The following is a 13,289-nucleotide window of genomic DNA, read 5'->3' on the forward strand; positions in this document are numbered from 1 at the left end:
CCATTGACTTATAAACTACCAATTAAGCCCCATCTAACCAATGTGGGACTAGGATCCCAACATCCCTCCACGCTTCCAGATCCAACGTCCTCGGTGGCCCACTCTATCGACACTGACCCGAAATGTTAGGGTACCGACCCTAAACTCGTCATAAGCGCATGGGTAGAACTCAACTCGGAAACCGTTGACTAGATGAGGGAACCCATTGACTTATAAACTACCAATTAAGCCCATCTAACTAATGTGGGACTAGGATCCCAACAAAATCCCGTATGGAGTGATTTTATTGATGATCATGATATAATTGTATTTATTCGGGTTAGCTAACCTAAGATTTCATATCTTCTTAGGACAAGACTTTTGGTAACTTTGGAATCTTCCTTCACGGCTAAACGGGCTTCCGTCTTATTTTATAGACGGCACAAACAAGTACACTTATTCAGTGCAAACGCGTGAAAGGAACACCAAAGATGATATGACGGAGAATTTCATCCAAAATGTATTGTGAAAAATACTAGAACCCCCTTACTATATGGATTCAATATATAGAAGTCCCACTAAATGAATCAACCACTATCAACTCCATACTTTAGGAAAATGATATTGCTAGGCCCGAAAAATCCAATTTTCTTTAGATTTGGCCCATAATTAGTATATGAATTTTCATAGTTATTATGAATTTTCATAATGGCAACACTACCCTTTAGTATATATACAAGAGGAATATATCAGAAGATATTTCATTTCTTTATTCTCTTTCTCTCTCTTTTCCATCTCTTTCTCTCTCGGCTCCTGCGTTTCAGATCTGTGAAGAAAAAGACGACGAATCGATCCAGTGGTTTTTGCAGCTGATCATAAGTTAATCATCAAATATGAATCAATCATTCAATCGATTTCATATGAATCTAGGTTTTAGTTGGTTTTTAAGCTGCATCAGGTTAGGTTTTCATTGGATCGACTGTTGTTTTTTTTTTGAAGATTTTGAATCGAATCTAAGTTTCAGTTGATTCGAAGCAGCATAAATCATTTCCGATTAGGTTTTTGATCAGGTTCATCATTCTTCGTTCGATTAGGTTTTTGATTTTTATTTCGTTTGATTCTGTTCAGATCTGAGAAGAAGAAGAACCTGGTTGTTTTTTAATCAATCGAAGATCTTCAATGTCGTTTTAACCCTAATTACTTACTTTTTGTGCACATTCAACAATGGTATTAAGAAGATCTTCAATAGCAGCAGAAATGAAATCGTCGTATGAGAAAAGATATGAAAATCAGTAAGATTTCTCTCATTTTTTATTGAATCAACATGTTTTAAATCTAGGTTTTGTTGGTTTTGTTGTTGTTGAAGCACTTAACTACATTTTGAAGCAAGATTTGAATCGATTCAAGCACTTAAGTAATGGCTAATAGTTGCAATTCTATGAATAAATTCTACTTTACGATAGAATGAGTGGAGAATTTTAGTTTTGTGTTGTCCATATTAGCTAATGGAGTCAACTAATGACTTGTTGGTGTTTTTATTTTGCGTATTTTGGATCTTGTCTTACACATGTTGAGTTTGATTAATGAATCTGTTTTGGTGGTAGAGGTGCAGGTTCTGGAGGAGGATGAGGAGGCGGTGGCGGTAGAGATGGTGGTGTTGGAGCAGGTTTGGAGGAGGATTTGAAGTCAGTGCTGGTGTTTTTCAGAATGAGAACTGAACGAAATAGCTGACTGCAAGAAATATTATGTTGTTTACAGAATATTGGCACTCTGTTAAATAGCACTATCCGAGCCAAATTTATTACCTCTGGAGCAGAATTACCGAATGAAAGGGTGCACAGCTGCAGGAAGGTTTGATATAACTATACGTCTATTGCTCTACTTGAACATCATATGCAGGCGTCAAAAATTAGTTGTTAGTTGGTTTAAAGAATACCTAACTTATCATGGTTGTTACTAGATTTTAGATGATTTAATTGTGAAAACTAACATAAAAACAGATTTGTTCAAAATGTTGTGCAACTGCGAAGTGGATGTCTTTGGATTTTACGAGTATGCTAGGTATATGGATGTGTAGTTAATAGTTACACATGTCAATTGGGTGTGTAATTGCTACTTAACATGCAAATTGAATGTGTAACTTCTAGTTACACATGCCAATTGGATGTGTGATAGTTCAGTGAAGCTGAAATGATGGGTAAATCGGTTTACTAGTTTGCATATATGCCCGAATTTTCAAGAAGTGAACTGGTTTAATTATGCACAGATGCTAATTAGCTGTTAATTTAAGATGATTTGATTTAGATTTATGTGTGTATTTTTATATAGGAATAATAAGCTGTATGAATTTTCTAATTACAGGTTATGGAGGTGTTGATTTCAGAGTATGAAAGTTCACAGAGAGTTTTAGGAGTGTGCAAGTGGTACAGATGCAGATTTGGCGTTGGTTTGTAATGAACTAGTGTTGTTATTGCTACGATATAGCTATGGGATGAATGGGAATAACTCAGGTATGCACTGGTTGAAGAATCGAAATAGTTTGAGTTAATGATGCTCAGATAGATGTATGTTAGGAGTTAACATTACAAGTACTGGTGCAGCAGCAGTTAAGACAGTGGTAATGGAATATAGGAAATGAAGCTGGCTGGTGCTGAGATTTGTACTCAGTTGATAATTAAGAATAAACTTATTCGTAAAGCTCTTGATATGATCTGTCGGATCGCTGAAAGAGGATCCTGATGGGTCGAGTGAAAAGGACAAGACTGGTATGTTAATCAAATTGATAGAAATAACATAACCTTGCATTCCTTTTTTGTCACCTGAATGATTATATTATTTTTTTCACTGTCTGGGAAACATAATATGTAGTGGGAGGCTCGCTCAATATAAAACCATCTATAGAGAAGTTGCTTAGAGGAAAGATACATATGAAGTATTGTACTAATTGTATGTGTAACTGCAAGTTACACATGCATATTAGATGTGTAACGGCTAGTTACACATGCTAATATGCATGTGTAACTAATGTTTACATATGACATGTGCATGTGTAACTACTGATTACACATGCATTTTGTATTCCTGGGTAAGAAAAGAAACTAATGACTGAGTCAGTTCCATGGACGGAGTTAAACTCGTTACATGTAGACTTCAGTACCTTTCTACCTCTAAAGTAATCAACTACCTGGAAGAGAATACTTCAGTTGAATTACTAACTTGACATAGTTGCTTGATAATTTGAGTTCGGTTTGACTTTTTTTTTTTACTTTGTAGGTTATTGGTGTTGTTGGCTTCATGGATCGTCGACTAGATATTCCAGAAACACTTGATCTGTGACTTGCATCCACATAGAGGACTGCTAGCGAAGTTAAATGTATTTTATGTCACAGTTGCTTTCTTCACAACTCAATTAAGTGCGCCAACTGAGACCCAACTTCTGTTATGTTCAATACACACAGTGAAATGACTCCAAACCGTAGTGGTATATGGAATAATATAGTATAGGTCAAAAAACTATGTTGGTGGATTGTATGTGTAACCTATAGTTACACTATTCAGATGGATGTGTAACTACTAGTTACACATGCTAATTGGACGTGTAACTGCTAGTTACAGATGCTAATTGGATGTGTAAAAATTTGACTGAACCGAAATAATGTGTAGTTATGTTTCTTGTCTGGTTTTATTTGTGTGTTGATGTTGGAATGATGGTTAGTTTTGGAGTATTTACTTATTAATTAAGACTGACTAAAGCAGTGCTGGTAGGATAAATGTTGTTGAAAGTGTGCACAGTGTTGTTGGACATGATGTGCAGTTACAGGTGCTCATAGTGGTCCTTGTGAAGTGCAGATGCAATTGGAGTTGCTGGTTTAGATGCATGTCTAGGACAGAGAAGTGCAATAGTAGGTACTTGTGGTTCTTAGTTTGCATCTGGTTGGTTGTACTAGTACTGGGAAGATACAAATGTGGTGGTTGTGGTAGGAAGTGCAGGTGATGGTGCTTAGAGAGTGATGGCTGGTGCTATACTGAAGAATGGTTGCAGCTGCTGGAGTGCCTACCAGAGCCACCACACCTTATATTACATGTGTAACTGTTGATTACACATTTCAAATGCATGTATAACTCCAAATTACACATTTCATATGCATGTGTAAATCCAAATTACACATGCATTTTTATGGGTACTAACTGATTATACATGCTTGTTTATGAGTGTTCGATTAGTTGATTATACATATGCTATGATTTGACGAAATTTGTAGTGGAAGATATGTTGATCTTTTGTAATGAACTGGTACTGAACAGGTTATGGAGGTGTTGATTTCAGAGTATGAAAGTTCACAGAGAGCTGCAGGAGTGTGCAATTTGTACAGATGCATATTTGGCATTAGTTGGTAATGAACGAGTACTGTTATTGCTATCATATAGCTCAGGTATGCACTGGTTGAAGAATCAGAATGGTTTGACTTAATGATGCTCAGGTAGATGTATGTTAGGAGTTAACATTACATGTACTGGTACAATTGCAGTTAAGAAAGTGGTAATGGAATAGAGGAAATGAAGCTGGCTGGTACTGAAATTTGTACTCAGTTGGTGTTGGTTGCAGTTGCAGGACATGGGTTCCGATGGAATTGATATGTGGTAAGTTATGGCCTGAGTGTGAGAACTCAATATTGCATGCTAGATGCATGTTAGGATAAACATGTGCAGAGTTGCCAATGTATGTTGTTATTGCAGTGGATTTGTCAGGAATTGATGCTGGTAGAGAATGATGAAATGAGCCATGGTGGTAGCTGTAGGATAAATGTTGTTGAAAGTGTGCATAGTGCTGTGTAAATTTCAATTACACTAGATATATGCATATGTAACTCCCAGTTACACTAGACAGATGCGTGTGTAACTTTTAGTTACACATGCTAAGAAATTATTGTAAATAAATCTTAAAGTGTAATACATGTATTTTTTTTATGTTTACTTTTTTACGTCTATATTTTTTGGATGTCTAACTTCTCATTACACATGCCATATGGATGTGTAACCTTTGGATACACATGTTATATGCATGTGTAACTTTTGCTTACACATGTCATACACATGTGTAACCCTTTCATGCCATACCCATGTGTAACTTCTGGATACACATGCTCGTTGCGTGTGTAACTTCAGATTACACATCCATATATTATTGGTGGGAGGCGGTGGTCGGTGGTGGTGGCCGCCAGCGACGGAGGTGGTGGTTGGTGATGGTTTCCGGCGGTGGTGGTTTCTGCTGCTGCTGGTGGTCCCCGGCGGAGGTGGTTGGCGGTGGTGGTTGGTGGTGGCTGTAGTCGGAGGTGGTGGTTGGTGGTGGTTTTCGGCGGTGGTGGTCGGAGGCGCTGGTGGTCGCCGGCGGAGGTGTTTGTTGGTGGTGGTGGTGGTGGTTGGTGGAGGTCGGCGGAGGTGGTGGTTGGTGGCGTCGGTCATTGGAGGTGGTGGTTGGTGGTGGTGGCGGTCGTTAAAGATGATTGTGACGTCATGTCTACTATATTTTAATATTTTGAGCTTAATTTTAAATTTTATTTAATTTGGAACTTGAAAATATACAAAAGGTTATGAATGTCTTTTAATAACTCGAGGCCTAAATTTAAACTTCTTTTAATTAGGGATCTCATATTATGGATTATCCATGGATTGGGTCTTAGTCTAATTTCCCCAATCGTATTTGTAGGTAACAATATGACTTCACACTTGCCCAACAGAATACATATAACAAACCCCACAAAAACGAAAATTATAGCATTCTGATGAGGTAAATGAAATACTCCATGAAATTAATACAGCAATATAGAAAGCTTAACAACATACACAATGAGGTTCACGCCACTGCATCATTGTGACTGGAATCAACTTACAGTAATAAACCAGAAAACATAATCAAAAGTATTATTATTGGTTGTGCTAATGTTTTAGAACTTTTGCCTTTGTCAGCTGGGGAAGGAATTTTTGGTTCAGCATTAGTGTTAGTGCTTGGGGGAGGAATTTTTGATGCGGGGTCAATATTGAATATCGATGTGGGCGTGCACGACAAGTTTGGATTACCAGTTGCACTACAAAAAAAAAAATATACATACATACTAAATTAAAATTTAAAAGATAAATAAAATGCATCAAATTGAACCAAAAAACAAAGTGGAACTTACGTGAACTTCAAATTGACGTTATTTGATATTGACGAAGGTACCGTTCCCAAGAAGCTGTTATCGGCCAGATTTCTACAAGAATCCAATTGATGGTTACAAGAATTGATATTTACCATGGTTTATTCTGTATACAAAGAAGTTGCAAGAAAATTTTGAACTTACAGTACTGTGAGTTCTGGAAATGTGCCAAGAAATTCAGGAATATCTTCCGTCAAACTATTGTTGCGCAAATTTCTGCCAAATATATACAAATAAAAATTTAGAAAGTTTATATCAACATCAAGAAATTAATTTATCTTCATGTACTGTAAATATTTTTATGACTCACATGGTTTTGAGAGCATCCATGGCACTGAAGTCTGGTAAAGTGCCTGTTAATCCAAGGTCATTGAGATTCCTGTAAAACAACCATCATAAGGTTGTTAATCTTGGGATTCACCTTTGTTTTCCAACACCATATGTAGCGCACTCAATCAAGAACGAAACTTACAATGCTGTAATTCGAGGAGAATCCGTATCATTATTACAAGTAACCCAATCCCAAGTGTATGGTGAAGGTAAACAAGGATCACCACTCCAATCTTGTAGCTGACTGAAACTCTTCTTTAATAAACCCAATGCTTTCACTAATAAACAAAGAAAACTAATTAGGGAACTTGATCACGTATTAATCAATTAAGATGTGTATGAAATTTAGGGAGAGGATTACCATCGTTTGAATTGGTTCCTTGAGCTAATTTATCACCGACAGTGTACCCTTCAAGAGCATTGATTAGTGAAGGAAGAGTTGAATCATTTGTCCGGAAAAACGCTAGTGAAAAAAAAGAGTTGAAGGTAGACACGTTGGCAATGTGGAGCTCCAATGCGCCTCCGTAAGGTGGAATCAGAGGGTTCTCAGGGAAAAACAAACTATTATCTTGATTAGCGTTGACAACTAATTTAAATGATCGTTTCTGGGTAGAATTTAGTTTAATCGGTTCTGAAAAATACGCGTTGAAAAACAAAGGACCGGTAACATTTGTAGTGTCACTATAAGCTATGTCTTGGGATGAATTGAAAAGCAATAATGCTGTTCTTAGTACCGCTTCCGGAGGTTTATCTATAGTACTGCTGACGTTTATGGATGGCGAGTCACTTGTAATCCTCCTCAATGGACTAGGGTTACTTAGTGGTCCAATAGAGCTCCAAATCCAATCGAAACTATCTTCAGGGTACCTACATCATAAAAACAAGGTACTACACATTGTTAGTCTACTAGTAATCGAATTAATCAGTAGCCCTAGCAATTTGAATAGATGTGATGTAGGTACATACCCTACAATTTTGTTGGTACCAAAAGCATCCCTAAACTGGAAAAGTAATGGATATTCTGAAGGGATGTAACCATAAATATCTGAATTCAAACTTCTTATTTCGAGAGCAGATATAAAGGGGATGTTATCCAGGTGAGTTTGAGCAAGACATACGTTAATATTGTTAGTGTTGTTCAATGAAAATACCACCTCTCTATATAGGACTCAGTCATTTGTCGTTGTTATCTGTTCCCAATTGTTCCCATTGAATATAAGATTGAAAGTAGGTGGGCTTGATTTGTTATCGTAATTTCCGTAATAGAAATTAGCTCAAACGAGAAATCTAGTATTGTTTTCGGTTTTGCTATCCAAATCTATTGAATAACAATTCTTTTTCCGGGTTGGGAATGCTCTAAGAGTGTTCAAAGCAATAGAATCGAAACCAGGTATATCTGCTGGTATACTGACTTTATGAGCTTCTCCAGTTTGTATGTAAGGACCGTCCCCGACCCATACGATCGAATTGTTGTCAGTACGAGGTTTCACTGACGAAGAACCACAATCGATGCTTAAAAAAACTGTAATTGCAACAATAAAATATCAAAAATCAATGAGCAACGTAAGAATGATTTTGTAACGATATTACCCTTTTTTTTATCTACAAGAGATAAAAAATGATTACTTTTCGCAGATACCGGCATAAGTAGAAGAAAACATGAGAAATGTGCAAAGACTAGAAGAAGAAGAGGATTAAGAAGTTGTGTATTCATGTTGTTAATCTTGTGAAGCAGATGAGTTAGAGAGGGAGCTTATATAACATTTTCATTTTCATTATTTTTGCATTTTGGTGGTCCTTGAAGTTCGACTCTTTCATTCCCAATGGCATATGCATTTATGAAGTGGTAGTGTTTCTTGAAATGATTGTGGGCAACCACGATGGAACATCACCGTTGCATAAACAATTACAAAGATGCAAATTTCAATGTTCTTGTGAAATGAAATTCTGGGATATTCGTTGTTTTTTGGTTTAAAATTTGCGCACCACCAGACAACCGTTGACTTCGTAGCCTATCCGATTTTTCGTTGAATTGACTTTGGTATTATTACACAAAATTGGTCAATTAACTCAATAAGTACGATTCCTAGGTGAAAAAGACATGTAAAATTTGATATTCTTTAAATGGACGAGAATGTAAAAATAGCCAGGATGTAAACAATTTCATTTTACCCATTTCCGATTTCGGAAAATGGGTTATATGACCACAATCCATAAAACGTGGGAGCAATGGACTTGTAAAATATAGGTCCGTGTGAAAAAGACATAATAAAAATTATTCATATATATCTTTAACTTTAAACTTTATTCTTTATCATGTAATTTCTCTCTCTTATTTATTTTCTCACTCCAGTATAAAATTAATCACCAAAAATGTCTTAACTTCCAAAATATTAGTCCAATTTTAATAAAATTTATAGTTTTGGAAAGGGCTCGAAAATCTCTACAAAACAAGATCCATTATTGATACAAAATTCGAAGAAAAAAAAATGGACGCCGGACCGAATATACATTATGCACCCAGGTGCAACGTGGCCAAAATTAATTTCCTATAAAAATATGCATTATGCACCTAGGTGCAACGTGTCCAAAACCTATTTTCTATAAAAATATGCATTATGCACCTAGGTGCACCTGGTTAATCTGGAAAAAATATGCATTATGCACTCGGGTGCATCTTGTGTACTTCGTGAATAAATCTAGATTTATCCATCTAGTCGCCTGCAATATATTATACATAACCAAAAACACAGGTTCATGATTTCAAGTAATAAATCCACCATGATTATCATCACATTCACAATCAGAAACATCAACCTGAAACAATTACAAGAAAAAAAAAACAACTAAAAAAAATTCAAAAGAAATATACATTATGCATTCGGGTACAACCTGACCAAAATATATTTTTATGTCAAATTATGCATTATGCACTCGGATGCATTTTGTTTATTTCGTGGTTTTTCCTAGCATATTTAGGTGAACTCACTTTGAACTTTTCTCAAACACTTCAAGGGAGTAAAACTAGTGGTGTAGAAGTATCTTTTGACTGTCGTTTAATAGATCTTCTTCCCTACAAACTCTAATAGGATATACATTACACAATCCTTGACATATATAAACACTAAAATAACTCCTAACCCACCCATTCATCGACAATAACCAATGGCAACCACCATGGCTCCAAGCTATTTTCCGGGCAACACATCCAGTTTGTTTACTGATTTGGGGTCGAAATGAAGTTCAACTTAATTACTTAACAGAAATCACAAACATTGGGAGATCGATTACTAACAATTAACAATAGTGAATTGGGTGTCACTGCAGCATTACTATTAGGATTTTATATAACAACTCAATTAAGTAAAACACTCATGAAAAAAAATCAAAAGAAGATTTTGATGTCTTTACCCTCTTTATGATTAGCAAAACACTCATGTATTAAGTAAAATACATAACTGCGCTGAAGTGAGATCGACCTTATCTTCCATCGATCTCAATTTCTCCAAATGCCAACAAAGATTTACCCTCTTTAATCAAACTGATATTGATGCCACTGTTAATATTTAATGTTTCAAACCCTTAATTTAACACCATCAGATGTAAAGTCTCAATAATCCATACTTGGTTCTTATCAACTACTCACCACTAACGCCAGTTTCACAAACAGATACTAGATTTTGGTAATTTAATCACCGTCGATAATAGAGAAAGAAGAAGAGAAACGCAACATTTAGGGGCAAGTTGGACAGTTCCACTTATACTTTTCTTTAATTGTTGGGCAGAATATATATTAAAACAGTATCTTTTACTTTCTTGGTTATTAGACAAGGACCAATATTTTACTTGTCTGACCCACAATTTCAAATTCGAGGCCTAATTTACCGAAAAACTGCTTTCAAATAATTTTTTTCTCATTTTTAATTTATATCAGGATGCATTCAGTTTTATCCTTATTATTTTTTAAGTTTAAACCAGGATGAATCCAGTTTCATTCTTGCTACTCCCTCCGTTCCTTTTTAATAGGCCAGTGTTTTTAGAGAAATTTAAGGAAATTAAGAGAACTAATCATTGAAAGTGGTCCTCATGACAGTTGTCAATAAAAGAAGTGAAGTGAAATGGTCTCCATGACACTTGTCAGCAAAAGAAGTGAAGTGAAATGGTCCCCATAACACTTGTCATCAAAAGAACTTAAGAGAAAAAGTGGTCCCTGAAAATTAAAGTAACATTTGACTTTTCCAATTAGGAAACCAGGCTATTTTTTTGAAACATTTATTTATGGAAACCAGTCTATTAAAAAGGAACGGAGGGAGTATTTTTCAGTGTCCATTTCACCTATACAAATTTTCACTCGTCAATTAAAACCATATTTTAAAAATATTTGGCCAAATGATCCATTTTTCGATGGTATTATTACCAAAAAATAATACATTATTGCAGAATTTTTTTAGCTCTTTTTAAAAATCAAGTGGTGTTGGGTTGGAGTAAATAATCACTGCCAAGAAGTTCCGTTGAATTGATCTTGCCAATTCCTGATAGAAAAAATTGGACCAAGTCAAGTGGTGTTGGGTTGGAGTAAGATCACTATCAAGAAGTACTGTTTTTTTCTTTTGGGGTCAAGTTGTCTGATCATGTGTTACACAGTAGATGCACTTCGAGAGCAAAAAAAAGAAATTGGATGTTCTGCGAAATCCACAAAAATCCAGTGTAACATAAGCGAGCCAGCAGATGCATGCGAAAAAAATTGCATGTCAATCATTCTCAGGAAAATTCATCTAATAGAGGTGTAAAGCCAGTGTAACTGAGGGTTCGAACGCAGTGCCATTTTCATGTGTTGAGTCTGTATCGATAAAGCGAGCAAATGCCAAATACTTTCAGGCTGTCAGGCAGGTTCATCTTCAGCTCTCTACATGGAACTAAGAAGCTAAGTGGACGAGAGTCTTGAGGTACTTAAATTGTGTGGAGATTTTTCCAAATATGTGCCAAGAGTTTTTCCTTTCAAACACCCTCGTATACCATGGAAACTTCAATGCAGGAATACTTATATCGAAGGATGACAAATTGTTTTGTTTTTAAAATGAAAGGGCATATTTAGAAAACGATAAAACAAATGCAAACTGTAGTCAGAGGTCACAGAATTAACGACCCTTGTAAAATGATGACGAGTTCACCAACGACCCTTTCATTTAAAGGACTTGTTCCTCCCAGATATTTTTTTCGCGGAGGACAGTTAAATTGTTTAGCAGTGGTATTCCGTCTCAAATTTGAAACCTTTCTACATCGTTATCAAGTTCTATCTGTACTAAACAAATCATCAAGTAGGGACAACTTTTATTTTTATTTTATTTTTAATTTTGTTTTTGAACATAAGGATTGAATTAATTAAAAATGAGTGTTTACAACATATGTATCTTCCTGTAACTGATCAAAGATGCAGCTAGGAGGAGATGATGATAACCAAACACCACTTAATATTTCTGTTCTAGCCAACTAGACAAAATATCAGTTACCTTATTCTTTTCTTCTAGGGGACAACTCTTAATTGGACCCATTTTACACTTTTTTTTCTGTGACTTAAAAGGTTAATTCATTGAAAAAGAAAAAAAAGGATACAAGAGTAGGCCGTAGGCGCCTAGGCGAGTCTAAAGGTGCTGACAAAGCAGACACCAGCAACAAATAAGGTAAACAAAACAGAGAGTCCACAATCATGCTCTCCAACACAAACAAAACAAAAAGGCCAAACAAACTAAAATAAGAAAATATATTATTTGTGTTTTCTATCTGCGAATCTCTGGCCTTTACCCTGAGTTTCCAAGTTACCCTTATTAGGAATTTACCCATTCCATTTGAGTTTTGAAAGCTCTCTATGGATTTTCTTTCCAGCTTTGTTTTCATAGCTCTGATAATGACCATATTTGTCTAAAACATCAAAGAATTCGCTTCCATCCTCACAGTCTTCAAGAGTAGTTCTATATTTGTCTTGGGCACTCAAAAATCTGAATGTGTTAGTAGTGCTCACTGAGGTAGATGTATCACTGCTCATAGCACCATTAACTATCTTAGCAGGGGATTTTATGCTTGCAGATACTTCCCATTTCCCATCTTTGTCTCCTGTCGAGACTGAATTCTTATTCTTCTCATTAGCTCCTAGATTTCTTGTCTCCGTCTTCCTTTTGTCTGGTGTGAAGCCATGGTGACCCGATACAATAAAAGGGTTATAACTCCTCTTTGCTACAGCACCACCCATTCTATGCCCATGCCCTGGTGATTTAATGGAGGGAGGAGCTAATGTTTCTGATTTCTTAAAACCTCAACTTGTTGTCTTATCTTGGCTTTTTGTCACAACAGCTTTGGCACCCTTGCTACTTGTCCCCTTTTATGATGTCGATAACTCAACATTTGAGATTGATGTAGAGTTCATAACAGCATCTTTCTTAGGTTGAGCGGCATTGCCGGACAAATATTTCCATTGGTAGGGAAAATCACTATCCAAATGAAAGGTTTGTGTCTAGGTTGTTTCTCTGTAGCCTGCATTCCACCTGATTTAGAAGCTGACACATTTCCAATGCTAATTGCAGCATTAGGTCCACAACTTGCGGACTTGAAAGGGCTCTTTACGATCTATGGAAGAATGTAGCTTAGCATCTTCACTTGCATTCCTTGATGGACTCTTGTTGTCTTGAATGAGCTCTTACTTGTTGAGGCTTGCTTCTTTGTCATGACTTTGTATGCTTTATTTTCTAAAGAAACTTCAGCATCATCCTCATTAGTCTTTAAGGCCGC

The 13,289-nt window shown here is 36.1% G+C and overlaps 1 protein-coding gene across 1 annotated transcript; it reads right to left on the bottom strand.

The window, feature by feature from the left end:
- Window positions 1-5,866: 5,866 nt before the first annotated feature.
- Window positions 5,867-12,753, bottom strand: LOC113271890 (probable LRR receptor-like serine/threonine-protein kinase At1g51810). Its single transcript, XM_026521816.1, has 7 exons — window positions 12,344-12,753; window positions 6,868-7,373; window positions 6,649-6,784; window positions 6,487-6,555; window positions 6,321-6,392; window positions 6,159-6,230; window positions 5,867-6,065 (listed from the first exon to the last, which is right to left on the bottom strand). Exons 1-7 carry the CDS (start codon window positions 12,751-12,753, stop codon window positions 5,867-5,869), a joined length of 1,464 nt encoding a protein of 487 aa, XP_026377601.1.
- Between the last annotated feature and the right edge of the window lie 536 nt (window positions 12,754-13,289).

Source organism: Papaver somniferum, chromosome 1, assembly GCF_003573695.1.
Source record: "Papaver somniferum cultivar HN1 chromosome 1, ASM357369v1, whole genome shotgun sequence".
Taxonomy (NCBI): Eukaryota; Viridiplantae; Streptophyta; class Magnoliopsida; order Ranunculales; family Papaveraceae; genus Papaver; species Papaver somniferum.